Source organism: Ranitomeya imitator, chromosome 4, assembly GCF_032444005.1.
Source record: "Ranitomeya imitator isolate aRanImi1 chromosome 4, aRanImi1.pri, whole genome shotgun sequence".
Taxonomy (NCBI): Eukaryota; Metazoa; Chordata; class Amphibia; order Anura; family Dendrobatidae; genus Ranitomeya; species Ranitomeya imitator.
In genome coordinates, this window is record NC_091285.1 from 596,371,555 (window position 1) to 596,396,099 (window position 24,545).

Below are 24,545 nucleotides of genomic sequence, written 5' to 3' on the forward strand. Positions count from 1 at the left end.
ATGCCAACATACTTCACATATACATCGCTATTATAAGGTGATTAGTCAATGTCTGCTGCATGCTCATAAGTCATGTAGTCATCACACATAGGGATGCATATTCCGACAGACACACAAGCAGATCCAACGTAGCATATTGAAATGATGCATTACTGCATACCCCTCCACAACCAAAGACACCTGATGATGGACTTAGATCAATGTGTACCTCTTTGTGCAGCTCCGGCTAAGTACAATCCTACAGCCAAAAGGAGTATCTGGCAAGTCAGGAAATGTCGAGGCTCTGTCTCCATCCTCATCACAGGTCACCATCAGCCATCTCCAGTCTTCTTTATCCCCAGTCTCTGGAACACTGCAGCCTTAGTGTGGGATCTCAAACCCCCGAATGCTGCAGTTGTCTTATAGTGTATACTTCATTCAGCGAGCACCTAGCTGGGCGATTGTTCAGAGCTGGGTGTAGGATGGATGAAAGCAGTTCTCAGAACAAGCATGCGATTATTCCTTGCTCAGTCTGTTGGCAATACGTGTTTTCCAGGATCACTTGAGTCATGCTTTCTGTACACATCTGTTTTTTTCTTTCTCTTCCTTTATGTGATCCCGTATGTGCACTATGGCAAACATTGCTGGCGTAGATTTGTTCTAAACACAAAGAGTTGGACCAATCTAGTGAATGATAGATCGTTTATCCAATAGCCTGATAAATTCTACACAAGGAGAGTTACACTCCTCGGATATGATGGCCAAGAGACGCCACTGTCCCCGGAGAGCCTTTATTGGTCTGGTTGATTGCTGCTGACCAAGGAACACTCGAAATATTCCAGTGCCATCTATACCAAGTGTTACATTTTCACTGTCCCCTCAGTTCTCTGTGCTGTACTTTGCTTGTAGTGCTGCATTTCTTCATCACCTTTGGATAGGTTTATTAGTTCTTTGCTATGCTGGAGGCTTCTTGTACTGATAATTCTTGGTTCTTCTCGGACTCAGAATCATAAGTATTTTCTTTGCGATGTTTTTCTCACAAGTTTGACTGCCTACAGTTCTATTCTGCAAGCCATACTCCTAAGGATTTGATATTGCGCTGGCTCAGACAATTCTAGTGTTATACCTCCCTCCTCTTCGCTTCCCTTGGCAGCATTGCCAAGCTTCAGCATTCTCCGCCACAGACCACAAGAAGCTGTTGAATATTTAATGATCTATGCCCTTGCCATCAGCCAATAGGTGCTTTGAAGCTGTGTGGCGGGTGTGTCTTGAAGGATTGCTGCTGTCCATAGAGTAGAATTTGTGTCTTTGCTGGCTGACTTTTGTCAGCATCTAGAGAGCTGCATTAGAAGCATTGCACTAGGAGATGCTTTGTATTACTGTGCTATTCTGTTATACGGAACAATTGTTGTATTACTATATATATAGATATATAGATATGTACACAAACACACTCTAAGTGCATTTCAATGTGCAATTGATAGGACTGATTGCCAAATAGCCATTAGCTGCTAAGACTCGCCTTTCCAGCTCTACATCCTAGAAAGGGAGCTGTTCTGTGCTGAAACCTCCATTTACAGCTATATGGTGCTGAAGCCAGCGGCTGTCCAATGCTAAATCAGTGAGGGCTACATGGAGGTGTATCTGAACCAAAAGTATGCTAAGCTAAGAAGCTCTGAAGCCAGGAAGAGACATAATTCTGTTAACAGATTGTAGGAATTAAATACTAAAACCCATATACAAAGATATCTAGCACTAAAGAAGGATACAGGTTTCTATAGACTGGAGTTGTCCATTGCTTAAACCTTAAAAGTGCACCTGTGCTGTGCCAGATAATGGTCTAAAGCTGCACCTGTGCTGCGTCAGTGGCCGGTCTGAAGCTATACCTGTGTTGTGCTGAAGAGTGGTATAAAGTTGCACCTGTGCTGTGTTAGTGACCGGTCAGAAGCTGTACCTGTGCTGTGCCAGAGAACAGGCTGCCCCTGTGCTGTCAGTGACCAGTCTGAAGCTGTACCTGTGCTGTACCAGAGAATGGTCTGAATCTGTGCCTGTGCTGTGCTAGACAATGGTCTGATGCTGCACCTATGCTGTGCCAGAGAATTGTCTGAAGCTGTACCTGTGCTGTGCCAGATAATGGCCTAAAGCTGCACCTGTGTTATGCCTGTGAACAGTCTGAAGCTGTAATTATGCTGTGCAAGACAACAGTCTGAAGATGTACCTGTGCTGTGCTAGACAATGGTCTGATGCTGCACCTATGCTATGCCAGAGAACAGGCTGTAATTGTGCTGTGCTGAGAATGGTTTGAAGTTGTGCTAGAGAATGGTCTGATGCTGTTCTTGTGCTGTGCCAGAGAACGGTCTGAAGCTGAACCTGTGCTGTGTCAGAGAATGGTCTACAGCTGCACCTTTGCTATGCTGGACAACAGTCTGAAGCTGTAATTGTGCTGTGCCAGAGAATGGTCTGAAGCTGTGGTAGAGAATGGTCTGATGCTGTACCTGTGTTGTGCAAGACAGCAGTCCGAAGCTGTTCTTGTGCTGTGCTAGAGAATGGTCTGATGCTGTACCAGTGCTGTGTCAGAGAACAGTCTGAAGCTGTGCTTGTGCTGTGGCAGAGAACGATCTGATGCTTTACCTGTGATGTGCCAGAGAACAATCTGATGCTGTACCTGTGCTGTGCCAGAGAACAGTCTGAAGCTGTACCTGTGCTGTGCCAGAGAACAGACTGAAGCTGTACCTGTGCTGTGTCAGAGAACAGTCTGAAGCTGTACCTGTGCTGTGCCAGAGAACAGTCTGAAGCTGTACCTGTGCTGTGCCAGAGAACAGACTGAAGCTGTACCTGTGCTGTGCCAGAGAACAGTCTGAAGCTGTGCTTGTGCTGTGCCAGAGAATGGTCTGAGGCTGTGCTAGACAACGATCTGATGCTGTACCTGTGCTGTGTCAGAGAATTGTCTAGAGCTGCACCTGTGCTATGCTGGACAACGGTCTGAAGCTGTAATTGTGCTGTGCCAGAGAATGGTCTGAAGCTGTGGTAGAGAATGGTCTGATGCTGTACCTGTGTTGTGCCAGAGAGCAGTCCGAAGCTGTTCTTGTGCTGTGCTAGAGAATGATCGGCTGCTGTACCAGTGCTGTGTCAGAGAACAGTCTGAAGCTGTGTTTGTGCTGTGCCAGAGAACGATCTGATGCTGTACCTGTGCTGTGCCAGAGAACAGTCTGAAGCTGTACCTGTGCTGTGCCAGAGAACGATCTGATGCTGTACCTGTGCTGTGCCAGAGAACAGTCTGAAGCTGTACCTGTGCTGTGCCAGAGAACAGTCTAAAGCTGTGCTTGTGCTGTGCCAGAGAATGGTCTGAGGCTGTGGTAGAGAATGGTCTGATGCTGTACCTGTGTTGTGCCAGAGAGCAGTCCGAAGCTGTTCTTGTGCTGTGTCAGAGAACAGTCTGATGCTGTACCTGTAATGTGCCAATGAACAATCTGATGCTGTAGATGCTGTACCTGTGCTGTGCCAGAGAACAGTCTGAAGCTGTGCTTGTGCTGTGCTAGAGAATGGTCTGATGCTGCACCTGTGCTGTGCCAGAGAACGATCTGATGCTGTACCTGTGATGTGCCAGAGAACGATCTGATGCTGTACCTGTGCTGTGCCAGAGAACGATCTGATGCTGTACCTGTGCTGTGCCAGAGAATGGTCTGAAGCTGTGCTTATACTGTGACAGAGAACAATCTGATGCTTTACCTGTGCTGTGCCAGAGAACAATCTGAAGCTGTACCTGTGCTGTGCCAGAGAACAGTCTGAAGCTGTGCTTACACTGTGACAGAGAACGATCTGATGCTTTACCTGTGCTGTGCCAGAGAACAATCTGAAGCTGTATCTGTGCTGTGCCAGAGAACAGTCTGAAGCTGTACCTGTGCTGTGCCAGAGAACAGTCTGAAGCTGTACCTGTGCTGTGCCAGAGAACAGTCTGAAGCTGTGCTTATACTGTGACAGAGAACAATCTGATGCTTTACCTGTGCTGTGCCAGAGAACAATCTGAAGCTGTACCTCTGCTGTGCCAGAGAACAGTCTGAAGCTGTACCTGTGCTGTGCCAGAGAACAGTCTGAAGCTGTACCTGTGCTGTGCCAGAGAACGATCTGATGCTGTACCTGTGCTGTGCCAGTGAACGATCTGATGCTGTACCTGTGCTGTGCCAGAGAATTGTCTGAAGCTATACCTGTGCTGTGCCAGAGAATGGTCTGAAGCTGTGCTTATACTGTGACAGAGAACGATCTGATGCTTTACCTGTGCTGTGCCAGAGAACAATCTGAAGCTGTACCTGTGCTGTGCCAGAGAACAGTCTGAAGCTGTACCTGTGCTGTGCCAGAGAACAGTCTGAAGCTGTACCTGTGTTGTGCCAGAGAACAGTCTGAAGCTGTGCTTGTCCTGTGCCAGAGAATGGTCTGAGGCTGTGCTAGACAACGGTCTGATGCTGTGCCTGTGCTGTGTCAGAGAATTGTCTAGAGCTGAACCTGTGCTATGCCGGAGAACAGTTTGAATCTGTAATTGTGCTGTGCCAGAGAATGGTCTGAAGCTGTACCTGTGCTGTGCCAGAGAACAGACTGAAGCTGTGCTTGTGCTGTGTCAGAGAATGGTGCAAAGCTGCACCTGTGCTGTGCCAGAGAATGGTGTAAAGCTGCACCTGTGCTGTGCCTGAGATTGGCCTAAAGCTGCACCTGTGCTGTGTCAGAGAATGGTCTAAAGCTGCACCTGTGTTATGCCAGATAATGGCCTAAAGCTGCACCTGTTCTGTGTCGGAGAACGGTCTGAATGTGCACCTGTTCTGTGTCGGAGAACGGTGTAAAGCTATATCTGTGCTGTGCCTGAGAACGGTCTGCAGCTGATCCTGTGCTGTGCTGGAGAAAAGTGTTAAGCTGCTCCTGGGCTGTGCCAGAGAACGGTTTAAACCTGCACCTATGCTGTGTCGGAGGACGGTCTAAAGTTCCAACTCTGCTGTTCTGAAGAGCGGTCTGAAACTGAACCTCTGCTGTGCTAGAAAGTGTCTAGGTCCATTATTGCCCAATTGACAACTTTGCTAGAAAATCAATCAGATTGTGTGGCATTGGTGTACAGGGGAAACTGCTTAAAATGTTGGAAATTTCAAAGAAAGCGCAGCACACCGCAGAACAGTTGGTTCACATCAGTATGTAGTTTATTTTTTAAATCTCAATATAAACAGCAACAACAAATGACAAGTACAATTAGATACATGTGTATCCCCAAAATTCACTGTGCATAAGCACCATTCTCTTATCCTAGCATCAGATCCACATTTCAGGCTTCATTGGCCTGTTGTTTCCTTCTAGCTGCTGGTTGCGGCTGCCTGGCCAGACTGAAAGGAGTCATTGAGCAGCATGCTGCTAACAACACTGCTGGGCAAATGACTGGAGGGAATGTGAAGTGTTAAACAAAGCTGTCAGCTGTGGTCTACTGAAATGAGTTTGCCAGTGATCCAGCTGCCCCAGGGCTCTGAAAGGTAGACCCAATAACAGATCTATGAAGAGCACAATTTGGGGAATATGGGGAGTAAATTGGATGCAATGTTAGAATACAAAGTCCCAGCTTTCATAGAGTTAATATAGGCACTGGAAAGCTGGGGGCTAATAATAAAAAATAAAAGTATCAAATTTGAGGCAGTTTGAGGTAAAAATAAATGTAAATTGGGACCCCACTATTTGTTATAGAAAGGTGCCAGCTTTCTTAGGATTCTAATAATTTGTGATTTAAAGGGTTTTTCTCGTTAATAAAAGTGAATTTTAATCAACAGATCTTGGAATAATAAGTTTCAAAATTGGATGTGTTTAAATAAAATGTTCCTGTGCTGAGATAATCTTATAACTGTGCCCCTGCTGTGTACTGTGTAATGGCTGTGTCTGACTATGTAGGATCATGGTCTGATCATACCACATCTCCTGGGCAGGGGAGGAAGCAAAAGAGTATACAGACAGGACAGCAGGGGATCACAGATGATTTGTCTTATGAGGTTAAACATTTCTTTGCCTGTTTTTGAACAATGTTTTACTTCAAAGAAAGATTCATTTGTGACCCCCTGCTGTTATGTCTGTATACTCTTTTACGTCCTCACCTGCCTAGAACACTTTATAATAAATCTATTTAATTACTTGTGCTTTATTTCTAATGATTGTTTGTACCATTACTTTATATAGGATTGATTATAACCATTGCTGATTTGCCATTTGTCTCTTATGTATAAGGGAACAAAAAGTGTCTACATCTCATTGTCTTTTTTATTGCCGTGTTCCGTTTTTTTCAAATGTCTCATTTTTTTATCTTCTGTGCTCAGCTTTCTAGAGCTTATCAGAATTCTAGGAAAGCCGGGAGTTTCTTTATATCAACTATTATGGTCACTTTTTGCACAGGGTATTTTCTGTATTTGCTCCCAATTTCCATTTTCGCATCTTATATTCCTTATTCTAATGCCCAGTTTCCTTTTTCAAAATTGTCATCTTTGATTTTTATTCCAAGCACACATCTTTTCTGAAATCCGCGACTTTATTTTATACTACCTACTCTGGTCCAATTCTATATTATTATAAAAATCAATTTCATATTAATTTGAACCAACTAGTCTGTGGTGTGCTGCACCTTCTTTGAAGTAGTGGGCATATTCATCAGTTTCCTACAGAAGTACAGATACCAACACCACACTCTTCCATAGACCTGGGTACAATGCCGTCCACAGCTGAAAATTAAATAGAGAACAATCTGAAGCAAAACCCTGGATTTAGAGCTGTCCAGTGCTGACAAAAAGCTTTCTACATTGGTAGGTAGGAACTGCCTTGTGGAGCTGTCCAGTGCTGATGAAAAGCTGTCTACATTGATGGGAACTGGCTTATGGAGATGTCCAGTGCTGATGAGAAGCTGTCTACATTGGTGGGAACTGTCTTATGGAGATGTCCAGTGCTGATGAGAAGCTGCCTACATTGGTGGGAACTGTCTTATGGAGATGTCCAGTGCTGATTAGAAACTGCCTACATTGGTGGGAACTCGCTTATAGAGATGTCCAGTGCTGATGAGAAGCTGTCTACATTGGTGGGAACTCGCTTATAGAGATGTCCAGTGCTGATGAGAAGCTGTCTACATTGGTGGGAACTGGCTTATGGAGATGTCCAGTGCTGATGAGAAGCTGTCTACATTGGTGGGAACTGGCTTATGGAGCTGTCCAGTGCTGATGAGAAGCTGTCTACATTGGTGGGAACTGGCTTATGGAGATGTCCAGTGCTGATGAGAAGCTGTCTACATTGGTGGGAACTGGCTTATGGAGCTGTCCAGTGCTGATGAGAAGCTGTCTACATTGGTGGGAACTGGCTTATGGAGATGTCCAGTGCTGATTAGAAGCTGTCTACATTGGTGGGAACTCGCTTATGGAGATGTCCAGTGCTGATTAGAAACTGCCTACATTGGTGGGAACTGGCTTATGGAGATGTCCAGTGCTGATGAGAAGCTGTCTACATTGGTGGGAACTGGCTTATGGAGATGTCCAGTGCTGATGAGAAGCTGTCTACATTGGTGGGAACTGGTTTATGGAGATGTCCAGTGCTGATTAGAAGCTGCCTACATTAGTGGGAACTGGCTTGTGGAGATGTCCAGTGCTGATGAGAAGCTGTCTACATTAGTGGGAACTGTCTTATGGAGCTGTCTAGTGCTGATTAGAAGTTGCCTACATAGGTGGGAACTGGCTTATGGAGATGTCCAGTGCTGATGAGAAGCTGTCTACATTAGTGGGAACTGCCTTATGGAGCTGTCTAGTGCTGATTAGAAGCTGCCTACATAGGTGGGAACTGGCTAATGGAGATGTCCAGTGCTGATGAGAAGCTGTCTACATTGGTAGGAACCATTTTATGGAGCTGTCCAGTGCTGATTAGAAGCTGTCTACATTAGTGGGAACTGCCTTATGGAGCTGTCCAGTGCTGAGGAGAAGCTGTCTACATTGGTAGGAACCATTTTATGGAGCTGTCCAGTGCTGATTAGAAGCTGTCTACATTAGTGGGAACTGTCTTATGGAGCTGTCCAGTGCTGAGGAGAAGCTGTCTACATTGGTGGGAACTGCCTTATGGAGATGTCCAGTGCTGATTAGAAGCAATCTACATTAGTGGGAACCGTCTTATGGAGCTGTCCAGTGCTGATTAGAAGCTGTCTACATTGGTGGGAACTGACTTATGGAGATGTCCAGTGCTGACGAGAAGCTGTCTACATTGGTGGGAACTGTTTTATGGAGCTGTCCAGTGCTGATGAGAAGCTGTCTACATTCGTGGAAAATGACTTATTGCGCTATCCATTGCTGAACTCTACTATGGAGATATTCACTGCAGAGCCCTTTTCACCCAACTATCCAATGATCTCTGTAGTGAGATAGCAACCTGATTCTGTAAACCATTTATTCAGCTGTTGGATCTTGAAAATTCCTATGGAGAGAGGTTATAAAAGCCAAGCCTGAAGTCTTCCTGTGCTGACACCCCTATATCAGTAAAATATCATTCTAGATTTTCATTAACTTGCTATTCTCTGCTGAAGAGAAGTCTGAAGCTGATTCTACAGTACATGTATAACTTTTCCTAAGACATATGGCAAGGCTCATTAAATGGTTGAAATAGACTTTTGGAATTGCTACTTCCGATAGATGGCGCTAGAGTACAAGTTCTCTTCTTCTCTGAAGAACCAATTTGCATATTTAATTTCTGAGAGGAACATTGCATGGCCTATAGGTCTCCTTACACTGACATGCTAGGCCTGGTATGTCACTAACCACAAGGAGAAAAGTTACCCCTTAGACATCAGTAAGAAGCCTCTCATGCAGCCAAATGAAATTTCATGCTTGGCACTGAGGAGGGGAAACACTCTGGAGCATCGTGTCTGCAAATTGAAATTCTGGTTTAGCTTTAATCATAAGTCATGTGTCCAGGCTCATCAAAGGGTAGATATAGACCTTTAGGATTGCTGTTTCCAATAGATGGCCTCCTCCTTTCTGAAGAGGCATTAATCATGTCCATTGCTGAAATGAGCATTAGACATTTGTTCTGAACTGACCAGTGTTTAACCTCCTTACCGATCTGTTAAGGTGTCAAGTGGTTAATCCAGACTAAAAAGCTTTAAACGATCCTAAATTGGTACTGAAACCTATGTCCATCAGGCAGTTACATTATATACATGTCTGGAAGTCTACAAATGAGTGACAATGTCATATAGCGAAAAGAAAGAAACTATCTTCTATGTAGCTGGCAAATTTCTTGAAGTATAAAATTGCTCACGCATAGCAAACATGGTTTTTAACCCCTTCCCGACCTTTGACGCCACGTAGGCGTCATGAAAGTCGGTGCCATTCCGACCCATGACGCCTATGCGGCGTCATGGAAAGATCGCGTCCCTGCAGATCGGGTGAAAGGGTTAACTCCCATTTCACCCGATCTGCAGGGACAGGGGGAGTGGTAGTTTAGCCCAGGGGGGGTGGCTTCACCCCCTCGTGGCTACGATCGCTCTGATTGGCTGTTGAAAGTGAAACTGCCAATCAGAGCGATTTGTAATATTTCACCCATTATAACGGGTGAAATATTACACTCCAGCCATGGCCGATGCTGCAATATCATCGGCCATGGCTGGAAATACTAGTGTGCCCCCACCCCACCCCTCCGATCGCCCCCCCACCCCCCCGATCTGGCCGGTACACTGCTCCGGCTCCCCTCCGTCCAGTGCTCCGCTCCCCCCCGTGCTCGTGTCCGCTCCCCCCGTGCTCCAATCACCCCCCCGTGCTCCAATCACCCCCCCTGCACTCCGATCCACCCCCCCCGTGCTCCGTTCCACCCCCCCGTGCTCCGTTCCAGCCCCCCCGTGCTCCGTTCCACGCCCCCCGCGCTCCGTTCCACCCCTCCCGCGCTCCGATTCCCCCCCCCCGTGCTCCGATCCTCCCCCCCGTGGTCCCCCCCCACCCTATCATACTTACCGATCCAGCCGTGGTCCCGTCCGTCTTCTCCCGGGCGCCGCCATCTTCCAAAATGGCGGGCGCATGCGCAGTGCGCCCGCCGAATCTGCCGGCCGGCAGATTCGTTCCAAAGTGCATTTTGATCACTGAGATATAATCTATCTCAGTGATCAAAATAAAAAAAATAATAAATGACCCCCCCCCCTTTGTCACCCCCATAGGTAGGGACAATAAAAAAATAAAGAAATTTTTTTTTTCCACTAATGTTAGAATAGGGTTAGGGGTAGGGTTAGGGTTAGGGGTAGGGTTAGGGTTAGGGTTAGGGGTAGGGTTAGGGGTAGGGGTAGGGGTAGGGTTAGGGTTAGGGGTAGGGTTAGGGGTAGGGTTAGGGGTAGGGTTAGGGGTAGGGTTAGGGGTAGGGTTAGGGTTAGGGTTTCGGTATGTGCACACGTATTCTGGTCCTCTGCGGATTTTTCCGCTGCGGATTTGATAAATCCGCAGTGCTAAACCGCTGCGGATTTATGGCGGATTTACCGCGTTTTTTTCTGCGCATTTCACTGCGGTTTTACAATTGCGATTTTCTATTGGAGCAGATGTAAAACCGCTGCGGAATCCGCACAAAGAAGTGACATGCTGCGGAATGTAAACCGCTGCGTTTCCGTGCAGTTTTTCCGCAGCATGTGTACAGCGATTTTTGTTTCCCATAGGTTTACATTGAACTGTACACTCATGGGAAACTGCTGCGGATCCGCAGCGTGTGCACATACCTTTAGAATTAGGCTATGTGCACACGGTGCGGATTTGGCTGCGGATCCGCAGCAGTGTTCTATCAGGTTTACAGTACCATGTAAACATATGAAAAACCAAATCCGCTGTGCCCATGGTGCGGAAAATACCGCGCGGGAACGCTGCGTTGTATTTTCCGCAGCATGTCAATTCTTTGTGCGGATTCCGCAGCGTTTTACACCTGTTCCTCAATAGGAATCCGCAGGTGAAATCCGCACAAAAAACACTGGAAATCCGCGGAAAATCCGCAGGTAAAACACAGTGCCTTTTACCCGCAGATTTTTCAAAAATGGTGCGGAAATATCTCACACGAATCCGCAACGTGGGCACATAGCCTTAGGGTTAGGGTTGGAATTAGGGTTGTGGTTATGGTTAGGGGTGTGTTGGGGTTAGTGTTGTGGTTAGGGGTGTGTTGGGGTTAGTGTTGTGGTTAGGGGTGTGTTGGGGTTAGGGTTGTGATTAGGATTATGGCTACAGTTGGGATTAGGGTTAGGGGTGTGTTGGGGTTAGTGTTGGAGGTAGAATTGAGGGGTTACCACTGTTTAGGCACATCAGGGGTCTCCAAACGCAACATGGCGCCACCATTGATTCCAGCCAATCTCGTATTCAAAAAGTCAAATGCTGCTCCCTCACTTCCGAGCCCTGAAGTGTGCCCAAACAGTGGTTTACCCCCACATATGGGGTACCAGCATACTCAGGACAAACTGCGCAACAATTACTGGGGTCCAATTTCTCCTGTTACCCTTGTGAATCTAAAAAAATGCTTGCTAAAACATAATTTTTGAGGAAAGAAAAATGATTTTTTATTTTCACGGCTCTGCGTTGTAAACGTCTGTGAAGCACTTGGGGGTTCAAAGTGCTCACCACATATCTAGATAAGTTCCTTGGGGGGTCTAGTTTCTAAAATGGGGTCACTTGTGGGGGGTCTCTACTGTTTAGGCACACCAGGGGCTCTGCAAACGCAACGTGACACCCGCAGACCATTCCATCAAAGTCTGCATTTCAAAAGTCACTACTTCCCTTCTGAGCCCCGACGTGTGCCCAAACAGTGGTTTACCCCCACATATGGGGTATCAGCGTACTCAGGAGAAACTGGACAACAACTTTTGGGGTCCAATTTCTCCTGTAACCCTTGGGAAAATAAAAAATTCTGGGCTAAATAATTATTTTTGAGGAAAGAAAACGTATTTATTATTTTCACGGCTCTGCATTATAAACTTCTATGAAGCACTTGGGGGTTCAAAGTGCTCACCACACATCTAGATAAGTTCCTTTCAGGGTCTAGTTTCCAAAATGGGGTCACTTGTGGGGGGTTTCTACTGTTTAGGCACATCAGGGGCTCTGCAAACGCAACGTGACGCCCGCAGAGCATTCCATCAAAGTCTGCATTTCAAAACGTCACTACTTCAATTCCAAGCCCCGGCATGTGCCCAAACAGTAGTTTACCCCCACATATGGGGTATCACCGTACTCAGGAGAAACTGGACAACAACTTTTGGGGTCAAATTTCTCCTGTTACCCTTGGGAAAATTAAAAAATTCTGGGCTAAATAATTATTTTTGAGGAAAGAAAACGTATTTATTATTTTCACGGCTCTGCATTATAAACTTCTATGAAGCACTTGGGGGTTCAAAGTGCTCACCACACATCTAGATAAGTTCCTTTGGGGGTCTAGTTTCCAAAATGGGGTCACTTGTGGGGGGTTTCTACTGTTAAGCCACATCAGGGGCTCTGCAAACGCAACGTGACGCCCACAGAGCATTCCATCAAAGTCTGCATTTCAAAACGTCACTACTTCACTTCCGAGCCCCGGCATGTGCCCAAACAGTGATTTACCCCCACATATGGGGTATCAGCGTACTCAGGAGAAACTGGACAACAACTTTTGGGGTCAAATTTCTCCTGTTACCCTTGGGAAAATAAAAAATTGCAGGCTAAAAGATCATTTTTGAGAAAATAATTTTTTTTTTTATTTTCATGGCTCTGCGTTATAAACTTCTGTGAAGCACTTGGGGGTTCAAAGTCCTCACCACACATCTAGATTAGTTCCTTTGGGGGTCTAGTTTCCAAAATGGTGTCATTTCTGGGGGATCTCCAATGTTTAAGCACTCAGGGGCTCTCCAAACGTGACATGGTGTCCGCTAATGATTGGAGCTAATTTTCCATTTAAAAAGCCAAATGGCGTGCCATCCCTTCCGAGCCCTGCCGTGCGCCCAAACAGTGGTTTACCCCCACATATGGGGTATCAGCGTACTCAGGACAAACTGGACAACAATATTTGGGGTCCAATTTCTCCCATTATCCTTGGCAAAATAGGAAATTCCAGGCTAAAAAATCATTTTTGAGGAAAGAAAAATTATTTTTTATTTTCATGGCTCTGCGTTATAAACTTCTGTGAAGCACCTGGGGGTTTAAAGTGCTCAATATGCATCTAGATAAGTTCCTTGGGGGGTCTAGTTTCCAAAATGGGGTCACTTGTGGGGGAGCTCCAATGTTTAGGCACACAGGGGGCTCTCCAAACGCGACATGGTGTCCGCTAACAATTGGAGCTAATTTTCCATTCAAAAAGTCAAATGGCGCGCCTTCCCTTCCGAGCCCTGCCGTGTGCCCAAACAGTGGTTTGCCCCCACATATGAGGTATCGGCGTACTCGGGAGAAATTGCCCAACAAATTTTATGATCCATTTTATCCTACTGCCCATGTGAAAATGAAAAAATTGAGGCGAAAATAATTTTTTTGTGAAAAAAAAGTACTTTTTCATTTTTACAGATCAATTTGTGAAGCACCTGAGGGTTTAAAGTGCTCACTAGGCATCTAAATAAGTTCCTTGGGGGGTCTAGTTTCCAAAATGGGGTCACTTGTGGGGGAGCGCCAATGTTTAGGCACACAGGAGCTATCCAAACGCGACATGGTGTCCGCTAACGATGGAAATAATTTTTCATTCAAAAAGTCAAATGGCGCTCCTTCCCTTCCGAGCCTTACCATGTGCCCAAACAGTGGTTTACCCCCACATGTGAGGTATTGGTGTACTCAGGAGAAATTGCCCAACACATTTTAGGATCCATTTTATCCTGTTGCCCATGTGAAAATGAAAAAATTGAGGCTAAAAGAATTTTTTTGTGAAAAAAAAGTACTTTTTCATTTTTACGGATCAATTTGTGAAGCACCTGGGGGTTCAAAGTGCTCACTATGCATCTAGATAAGTTCCTTGGGGCGTCTAGTTTCCAAAATGGGGTCATTTGTGGGGGAGCTCCAATTTTTAGGCACACGGGGGCTCTCCAAACGTGACATGGTGTCCGCTAAAGAGTGGAGCCAATTTTTGATTCAAAAAGTCAAATGGCGCTCCTTCCCTTCCAAGCCCTGCTGTGCGCCCAAACAGTGGTTTACCCCCACATATGAGGTATCAGCGTACTCAGGACAAATTGGACAACAACTTTCGTGGTTCAGTTTCTCCTTTTACCATTGGGAAAATAAAAAAATTGTTGCTAAAAGATAATTTTTGTGACTAAAAAGTTAAATGTTCATTTTTTCCTTCCATGTTGCTTCTGCTGCTGTGAAGCACCTGAAGGGTTAATAAACTTCTTGAATGTGGTTTTGAGTACCTTGAGGGGTGCAGTTTTTAGAATGGTGTCACTTTTGGGTATTTTCAGCCATATAGACCCCTCAAACTGACTTCAAATGTGAGGTGGTCCCTAAAAAAAATGGTTTTGTAAATTTCGTTGTAAAAATGACAAATCGCTGGTCAAATTTTAACCCTTATAACTTCCTAACAAAAAAAAATTTTGTTTCCAAAATTGTGCTGATGTAAAGTAAACATGTGGGAAATGTTATTTATTAACTATTTTGTGTCACATATCTCTCTGGTTTAACAGAATAAAAATTCAAAATGTGAAAATTGCGAAATTTTCAAAATTTTCGCCAAATTTCCGTGTTTATCACAAATAAATGCAGAATTTATTGACCTAAATTTACCACTAACATGAAGCCCAATATGTCACGAAAAAACAATCTCAGAACCGCTAGGATCCGTTGAAGCGTTCCTGAGTTATTACCTCATAAAGGGACACTGGTCAGAATTGCAAAAAACGGCAAGGTCTTTAAGGTCAAAATAGGCTGGGTCTTGAAGGGGTTAATGATACGCTTTAATGCTTGCAAAGGTTAGCAGAACAACCCCCATGAACGCACAGTGTATGCTGCTTACGAACTGTAGCATGTGCATTAGTTGTACTGTCTATGTGATGTTAGCTGGAAGCTGTGATGTATTTTTTAGTTTAGCAGTAGGGGGCACATGCTGAATGTTAATAGATGATGTATGATATCTGTGCACGAGAAATATTGAAATGAAAGTGAGCGTCTCTGCATTCACAGTCTGGTTATCCTTATCCATAGATCTGTAAAGTTCATAAAAGCATGATGGGAATTATACCAATTAAAACAAATTAATCTATTTCTTTCTTTCTCTCTCTCCTTTCTTTCTTTTTCTTCCTCTTTCTTTCTTTCTGTCTTTCTTTCTTTCTTTCTTTCTTTCTCTCCTTTCTTTCTTTTCTCCCTTCCTTCCTATGAAAATTATATGATCTAACCTAAGACCCTAATGTTTGGATGTTTCTGTTTTCCCTATCAATCAGTAAATCTTATGTCAATAGTTATATAGGGACACACTGTATAAAAAGAGAATAAACCACTCAGAATGTTGTTTTTTTGCTTAAAAGTGGAAATTATAGAGCACAGCTGATTGCCGATTAAACTAGAATAACTATTTATTGCAGCAGTAAGGCCATACTGCTCTACCTGCATGTATCTTAGGTGATTATTCACATGGAGAGATATAATATAAACTTGGGGTTAGAAATGCAAATGCCTAAAAGACACAAATGCTTCAATGCTGCGTAAGGGAACATACTGATATCCAATATTATGCCCAGTGCAGTATATCTTTAGAAGTAGACATGAGCAAGCTGATTTGTAACATATCAAATTTGTTACAGAATTTCTGGAAAATTGAGATCTCCAGAAGTTAAATTTTATGGGATGTGATTTACATGAATCCAACAAAAAGAGATTTGTCATGCCATGCTGTCTGTTTCTGGTTTTTGGCATGACAATGCATATGTTTGCTTTAACCCTTTACTCTTTTCCCCCTAATTTGAGCTGGGATACTGCTGGCTGATACATTAATGGAGCCTTCTCAGTTCCCTGCTCTGCTGCGCAGTCGTACATGGGTATTTAGGTATTTGCCCTGCTGCATACCTTCCTCATGTGCAGTCCCTGGTTGCTGCTGTGAAGCTGTCCGCAGGTTGTGAGGTCATTTGCAGCTGGTGCATGACTTTCCACGTGGTTCAGTGCATGCAGTCTCAGCCAGGTGCCCTGAGCTTCAGAACCTGCACTGTTGGTGCTGTAATGGTTTCTGTGTGTGCTTAGGGCGTGCGCGGCCACACCTCCCCTGCTTTTATCAGGGTAAGGGTGTATACTTTAAATGCTGTCACCAGCCAATTGCTGAGGGGCAGCTCATATATAAAGCTCCTCTGCCCTATGGGCGGGGTCTGAGCTACACTCACAAAGCTCCTGAACTTTGCTATGTGTGTTTATGTTCCTGCAACTCTCCTGTCTATGTTTTGGTACCAAAGTCCTTGCCTTGATTCCTGTTTTGTCCTGTTCTGTCCTGTTCTGGCGCCTGTCCTGGAGGCGGTAAATCCAGGCCCGAATCCTTGATCCTGTACCTGTCCTGTACCTGAACCTGTCTGAACTGTGTCTGCTGTGATTATGTTCCTGGAATCCCTCTGCATCTGGAGCCTCACTCCCAGTGACTTTGAGTCTCTTGAAACCGGTGTTTCTGCTGAGCATCTACTACACTGTGCTCTGACTACCATGCGGTGTTAACCCAGTCTGGCTCATGTCCAGTACGGCGGTTTCTGCACCATCACGCTTGAGTTCCTTCCTAGGTCCTATGTCCGGAGCCTGACGACCGCAGTCTGGAACCTGATGACCGCTGTCTAGAGCTTGGAGCCTGATGTCTCTGGTGGTGCCTGTAGGTCATGTCAGATGTCCGGAACCGAACGACATCTGTCTGATGTCTGCCTTTGTCCTGATGTCCTGAGGTCTTTCCTTGTCCACATGCTCAGCTGCCACAGAACCCCGGTCCTTGCCCTCTCCTAGTTCGGGTAGGCCGGGTCCCCCTCTGTGGTTTAAAGGGTCCGTATTTTGTCCCCGGGGGACGCACGCCCCATGCCTTCTGAGGTTGGTCGGCTTGGGGGCGTCTATGGGCTGGGCCGCATTGGCGGATGCAGCTGATCGTGACAGGATTAAATTAAAACTTCATACTCCCCTTTCCTCACCTATTCTTTTGTTACTTCCAGTACCTCCACTGGAACCACAACTCCATTCTTCTATAGCACAACACTCTTTGCATTCCGACATTGAGGCCAGTCTGATGCCTGTTAATGGCCCCACGCAGCCATGCAACTATCATGCAGTAGAAGTACAAGTAAGGACAGGTGAATATATTATTTTTTTATATTTTAACCCCATTCCTTGCACTTTCAAATCAGAGTAAATTTTTTGGGAACAAAACAAATTGCTTACTAAATTCCATCAAATCTATCTAAAATACAAAAGACCGAGCGGAATTCATTACATGTGGAGTAAAGCCGTTTCTAGCATCTTGTAGTTGACCATTTGGCTGAATCAATATAGGCTAAATTTTTATGATCTGTCACGATGAACTGCCACCTCCTTAAAGTGTCTCCATTCTTCAAAACCTAATTTAACCATGAGCAGCTCGCGATTCTCAACATCATAATTTCTCTCAGCAGATAAAAATTTTCTACAAAAAAATGTACATGGTCGCAATTTGGTCAGTGTTTTTGAACCTTGAGATAATACAGCTCCTACCCAAACCTATGACAAATCAGATTCAACAATGAACGGTTTCTATAGATCAGGTTGGAATAAAACTGAAGCAGACATAAAAAACCCTTTTAATTTATTAAGTGCCCCAATGGCATCCGGCAACCAAAAGTTGAGATCAGACCCTTTATGTGTGAGATCTTTGAGAGAGTTAACAATCTGTGAAAAACCTCTAATACATTTTCTGTAATAAATGGCAAATCCTAAAAAACATTGTAAAGCTTTAAAGTCATGAGGTTGTACCCAATCAATTATGGCTTGCACTCTTCCAGGATCCATCAATCCTCCAGCCACCACAATGAACTCCAGGAAAGATATCTCTTGGACAGAAAGGTACATTTCTTCAGTTTAGAAAATGAAGATATCTCTCTAAATTTTCATAAAACAAAATGGAAATGTTCATGATGAGAAAGAAGATCATGCAATTTTTTTTTTTATATCTTCTAGGTATACCACAATGAACCTTCCAATATAATCAGAAAACATATTGTTCATAAAATTTTGAAATACTACTAGCTAGTGATGGGAGAACCACTGGTTGTTCGGGTCCAGTGGATTTGGCCAAACATTTATAAAAAAGTTTGGTTCGGGTAACAGAACCCTAACCAGAACCCGGACCCCATTCATTTGAATGGGGCCCCGAAAATCCATTGTGTGCCATACTGTAATCTGCAAACACTGTCTCTGATCATCAGTAAGATCATTTCTGCAGGTCAGAGAGCTGTGGTTCCCACACAGTCAGATGACAGCATGAGCCAGCAGCTGTGATCAGCAGTAAAAAGTACTGCTGGTATCAGAAGCTTCGTTGACCTGAGTACTACTCCCATCAGCCTATGCCTGCTGTCACTAATAACAGTGAGAGCAGGCACAACTGATATGAATATTCATCAGCCGGCGCTTGTGCTATAAATAAATTAAAAAAAATGACATGGGGTCTGTTCTATTTTTGATAGCCAGCACTGGCAAAACTGCCAGCTGCAGGCTGCAACCCTAATCTGTCAACTTTATCATAGCTGGTTATCAAGAATGCAGGGGTCCCCACAAAGTTTTTTTAAATTATTTAAATAAATAATAAAAAAACAGCATAGGGTTCCCCCATTTTTGACAACCAGCCAAGCTAAAGAAGACAGCTAGGGGCTGATATTCTCAGGCTGGTAAGCGGCAATGGATATTAGCCCCACCCCAGACTAAAAATAGCAGCCCACAGCTGCCTCAGAATAGATGCACCTATGAGATGCGCCAATTCTGTCTCTTTGCCTGCCTCTTCCTACTTGCCTTGTGGTGATGGCAAGTAGGGTAAAGTTTGTGAGGTTAATGTCACCTTTGTATTGTCAGGTGACATCAAGCCCACTGGTTAGTAATGGAGATGCATCTATAACACATCTCCTGATTACTAACCCCATAGTGAAAATGTAAATAAAAAACCCAGAATAAAGTCGTTTATCTAATATATAAAGCTGAATGTGTGTGTGTATGTGTGTGTGTGTGTATGTATGTATGTCCGGGATTGGCATCTGCACCTTCGCAGCTACAGCCACAAAATTTTGCACAGTCACACGTCTGGACCCTGAGAGCGTCATAGGTTATGTTGTGAGGTGAAATTTTAACCTCACGCGTTCCAATTCACCAAACAATTTTGCCCCTATCTACATAATGGGGAAAAAAGTGAAAGGAAAAGTGTTGGAGTTGTCGCAGCCACAGCCACAAAATTTTGCACAGTCACATGTCTGGACCCTGAGAGCGTCATAGGCTACGTTTTGAGGTGAAATTTTAACCCCGTGCTTTCCAATTCACAAACAATTTTGCCCCCATCTACGTAATGGGGAAAAAAGTGAAAGGAAAAGTGTTGGAGGCGTCGCAGCTACAGCTACAAAATTTTGCACAGTCACACGTCTGGACCCCGAGAGCGTCATAGGCTATGTTGTGAGGTAAAATTTTAACCCCGCGCTTTCCAATTCACCAAACAATTTTGTCCCTATCTACATAATGGGGAAAAAGTGAAAGGAAAAGTGTTGGAGGCGTCGCAGCTACAGCCACAAAATTTTGCACAGTCACACGTCTGGACCCCGAGAGCGTCATAGGCTATGTTGTGAGGTGAAATTTTAACCCCGCGCTTTCCAATACACCAAACAATTTTGCCCCTATCTACATAATGGGGAAAAGTGAAAGGAAAAGTGTTGGAAGCAAATTGACAGCTGCCAGATGTGAACAAGGGAGACTTAAAGGGAAGGTGCCACCAGTTTTCTTGCATTTTGTTTTTTTTGTGAAATTAAGCTTAAAATAGCAATTAAAATGTATTAATGCAATGTTTGCACTGTTTGCAAACATTTCTATATGAAAAATATTATATATTTTTCTACAAATATACATATTTACCACTAGGGGGAGCATTTTCCGTTTTAGACCTCAAGCAGCTATAGTAAGATTTAGCAGCTCTGCCCCAGGGATATTAGACCACCCAAAAGGGGAGGGAAATGGTGATGTCAGCAGTTACTGCCCCAATTTTGCTTCTAACAGTAAGAATGAAGAGCAGCATCACAGGGCAGCACCATTTTGTGTGTGACTGCCCTGTGACCTGCTATCACCAGCAGTTACTGCATCAGAGGCACAGCTTGTTTACAGAGGAGCAGAACACAGTGGGCTCAGCAGCATTTTTTGTGAATAACATTCTTGCCATCCCCCTTCCTCCACCTTAAGCCCTGTCCTGTCAGCTGCCCTGCTCTCTCTCTCCAGGTGTCACCTCCCTCTCTGCAGGCTGTGAGTGCAGCTTACTGGAGATCACAGGGACTGTGTGTGAGGGGGAGGTGGAGACACAGCAGGAGAAGCACACAGGGCACTGTGTGAGGAGCAGAGGATGTGTGCCTGCCTGTAGTACAGAGGAGCAGTGAGGGCTTCTTCTGTCCTGCGATAGAGAGCACAGGGCTATAATAAAATGGCAGCTAGTCACACCTACAGCATTGAGTTGTGCAGCCCACAGAGGCGTGCCCAGCTCACTGCTAATGCTGCTGCAATGTTACAGATAGGGTCCGTGCCGGTCTATTATCTCCTATGTCCATGGGGTGTCATAATCTGACACTGATAGGGCCCTGCTACTGCTGCAAAACCAAGATGTCAGCCCCCAGTGCATTCTTTAAACTCATATAACACATGAAATCTGTTTCACATGCATTTCAAACTTGCTTATAGCAGCATGTTATGCTACATTACAGTGATTTATTAATGACCTACAAACGCGGTACCTTCCCTTTAAAGAATGAGACCGATGGCGCCAAAGAGTATATACCGTACAGTTGCTAAGGTGGGGCCCCGACATGGGATACTCACCACACACGGGGATATGAACACACACACAAAATGCGCCACACACTACCACATTCTTGAACATATATTACCCTCAGCACACATTTCACCACACATACACCAACCTCGCCACATAAAAGTCGAAACACAAAAGTCGCCGCTCAAAACTCGCCACGCGCAAAACTCGCCACATGCAGAAACTAGGCTCACGCAAAACTCGCCACAAGTGCAAAACTCACCTCATGGAAAACTCGCCACACGCAAAACTTGCACACGCGGAAAAATTGCCATGTGCACGAAAGTTGCAATACATGCAAAAGTTGCCTCACACAAAACTTGCACATACTCAAAAGGCACCACACATAAAACTCGCCACACGCAAAACTTGGCATGTGCAAAACTTGCTGCACACAACTTGCTACACTAACCTGTCACATGCAACTCGACACACAAAAAGTTGCTACACGCATGTCCCCACACAAAACTCATCTCACAAAAGTTGCTACATGCATGTCGCCACACGCAACTCAACACACACAACTTGACAAACGAAACTCGCCCTAAAACACACACAAGTCTGGTATTATCCTTCAAAAATAAAAATCTGATTAATAAGCAGACAAACTACAAGAGCAACAAATGTACCATATAGGAAATACGGCAGCTGTCAGTCACATGACCTGTCTATTATGTGAATGTGTGAGCTAATATATACAGCCAGGGGGTGGGCTTCCTGTTGGCTGGGGATTTATCAGGCTGACAATTTAGCTTACAAATACTGAGGTAAAAATACTGAGCAAATAACGTGTGAATGAGGTCTAATACAGGAGGAGATGACACACAGATATATACTATATACAGGGGAGATGACACACAGATATATACTATATACAGGAGAGATGACACACAGGTATATACTATATACAGGAGGAGATGACATACAGGTATATGTTATATATAGAGGATGACATACAGGTATATACTATATACAGGAGGAGATTACACACAGATATATACTATATACAGTGGAGATGACACACAGGTATATACTATATACAGGAGGAGATGACATACAGGTATATACTATATATAGAAGGAGATGACATACAGGTATATACTATATATAGGAGATGATGACATACAGGTATATACTATATACAGGGGAGATGACACACAGCAGGTATATACTATATACAGGTGAGATAACATACAGGTATGTACTATATACAGGAGATGACATACAGGTGTATACTATATATAAGGGAGATGACAAACATGTATATACTGAGGTGAAAATGAGAGGTGTGAGGTGAAAATGAAAAGGTGTGAGTGCAAAATGAGAGGAGTGAAGGAAAATAGGTGAGTGATCGGAAAACGAAAGATGTGAGGTCGAAATGACAAGTGTTAGGGGGGAATGAGAGGAGTGAGGGAGAAAATGAGAGGTGTGAGGGAGAAAATGAGAGATGTGAGGGGGAAAATGAAAGATATGATTGGGAAAATGAGAGGCGTGATGGGAAAATAAGAGAAGTGAGGTGCTATAACTAACCACAGATATTTACTATGCCCAGGCAACGCCGGGCTCTTCAGCTAGTTTGAAATAAAAATCTTACACAAATTCCATTGAAGCCCTTTTTCCTGTAAAAAAAGAGAAAAATAATAAACAACCATATCCCTCACCTTTCCGAAGTGAAGATGTCCCACGCCGTAATCCATGTCTGCGATATGTGGTTTACAACCATGATGGGACCATCCAGGCTGAAAACCATGGATGAATTAGATACTGTGAGCGCAGTGTCAGTAACTAGTGGTGCTGTCATAGAATTCACCGCCGGTCATTGAAGCTGCATTCCCACACTTCACTTTAAGCGGCACAATGGATTGTGATGACAGGCAGGTATGGTTGTATACACGTGGGCACAGCAGGTGCAGGCAGGTATAACTGATATACAGGAAGGTACTGGCAGGTTCAGGCAGATACATCTGCAAGGGGGAGGTGCCTTAAATAATAAGTGTCTCCCAGCCTCAAGCTGGGGACATTTTAGGATGGTGTGCATTGTCCCTTTAAGAAGGAAGGAGCGTACACCCCAAGCACAGTGCCTGGGATTTGCAAACCGTGTGGAGACCCCAAGTAGCTTCAGGAGCAGGAAGTGAGGGACAGGGGCCATGGCGGTGAGTGAGTCAGCGTCCCTGATGGTGAAGGGGGGATGGTGCATGAATGCCATTGCTACAGTACCTCCCTTTACCTCCCCTCTTCTTCAAGCCTGAAAGAAATTTCTTCAGGAAGGGAGGGCATTGATGGTCTCCCTTGGCTCCAATGACATCTCTTCAGAACCAAAGCCCTTCCAATCTACCATAATTTTTTGTCCTCTTACCTTTTTGTGGCCAGAATATTCTCTACCTTGAAAACATCTTCAGTGCTGAGTGGAGAAGTACCTGGGTCCTTAAAGAAGGGTCTGAAGATGAAAGGGTTAAGAAAAGAGACATGAAATGAATTGGAGATCCGTAAAGAGGCTGGGAGTTTAAGCTTTTAAGCTATTGCATTAATCTGTTTGAAAACTTCGAATGGACCGATGATGCAAAAATTCAACTTATACGAGGATAGGTTGAGATGGACATACTTCGAAGAAAGTCAAATCTTATCCCCAGAATGAAACAGAGATTGGTCTAGACGTCTGCTTTTCTTTTCATCAATTCAGAAGATTTCATTAATGTGGTCTTGGAGTCCTCCCAGATTCTAGACAAGCCCTTGATGAGAGCTTCAGCCTCAGGAAAGTCAGTGGCTGCAGAGACGGGGAATATTGGGGTGTTGACTGTACACAATGAAAAATGGAGATTTAGCTGAAGATTCACTCATTATTCTGTGTTTCAAATAGTCTGCCATAGTTAGTCCTTTTTCCTGTGAATGCTTCGGCGCTGTCCGTATCCGGAAACCACATCTGTGGTACCTGTACTCCATGGGCGCATTGGTGGTACTTGTCTGCCACCCTGGGAACTGAATATCCAGGCCAGAACTGTGAACCTATCCCTGTGGCAGCTCAGGGTGCACCATGTGAATCTGGCCCTGTTGTCCTGTGGTCTGCACATAAAGAACCTGTCCCATTGGCTGTCCTGTCTGCACAGTGAGAACGTATCCCAAGTGGCCGTTCTGTCAATAATTGTCCCAAGGGGCTGTCTTGTCTGCTTTGTCTGAGAATCTGAAGTAACGTCTCTGCCCTTTGGAGTAAGCAGCTACTGACGGACGTTGCCATGGAGTGGCACCTGGCAGCTACCTGCCACACAAGTCTGACCTGACCACTAGAGGCTACAGCAAACACCAAGGTAGCTGCTTAGCCACATCCCTCCAGTGTATGTTCGGTCTGTGGCACAGTGGGTCCACAAACCATGTGCACCACCTAGGAGTGTAACACCTTTCCATTGTATTGTGGGTGGCTGGCTGAAGAGAAGTTGAAGGTAATATTTACTAGTTTGCAGGTAGCCCCTCAGAAGCGATAAGTAAACTGAACACCTCTATCTGAGATTATTTGAAGAGGTAAGTGTTGGAAGCAAAAAATATGTTGAATGAACCTCTCGGCAAGCACAGGAGCAGACAGGAGACCGGACAGAGTAGTAAAA

General features: G+C 44.7%; 1 protein-coding gene across 5 annotated transcripts in view; it reads right to left on the reverse strand.

Moving 5' to 3' along the window:
* The window catches only part of UNC5D (unc-5 netrin receptor D), a 968,940-nt gene extending 967,801 nt beyond the window's left edge, over positions 1 to 1,139 (reverse strand). For all 5 annotated transcript variants that reach the window (XM_069766508.1, XM_069766506.1, XM_069766507.1 and 2 more), the window contains exon 1: positions 209 to 1,139. In XM_069766508.1, coding sequence (XP_069622609.1) covers positions 209 to 299 — 91 coding nt within the window. In that variant the 5' untranslated portion in view covers positions 300 to 1,139. The remainder of the gene's footprint in view (positions 1 to 208) is intronic.
* Positions 1,140 to 24,545: the final 23,406 nt, after the last annotated feature.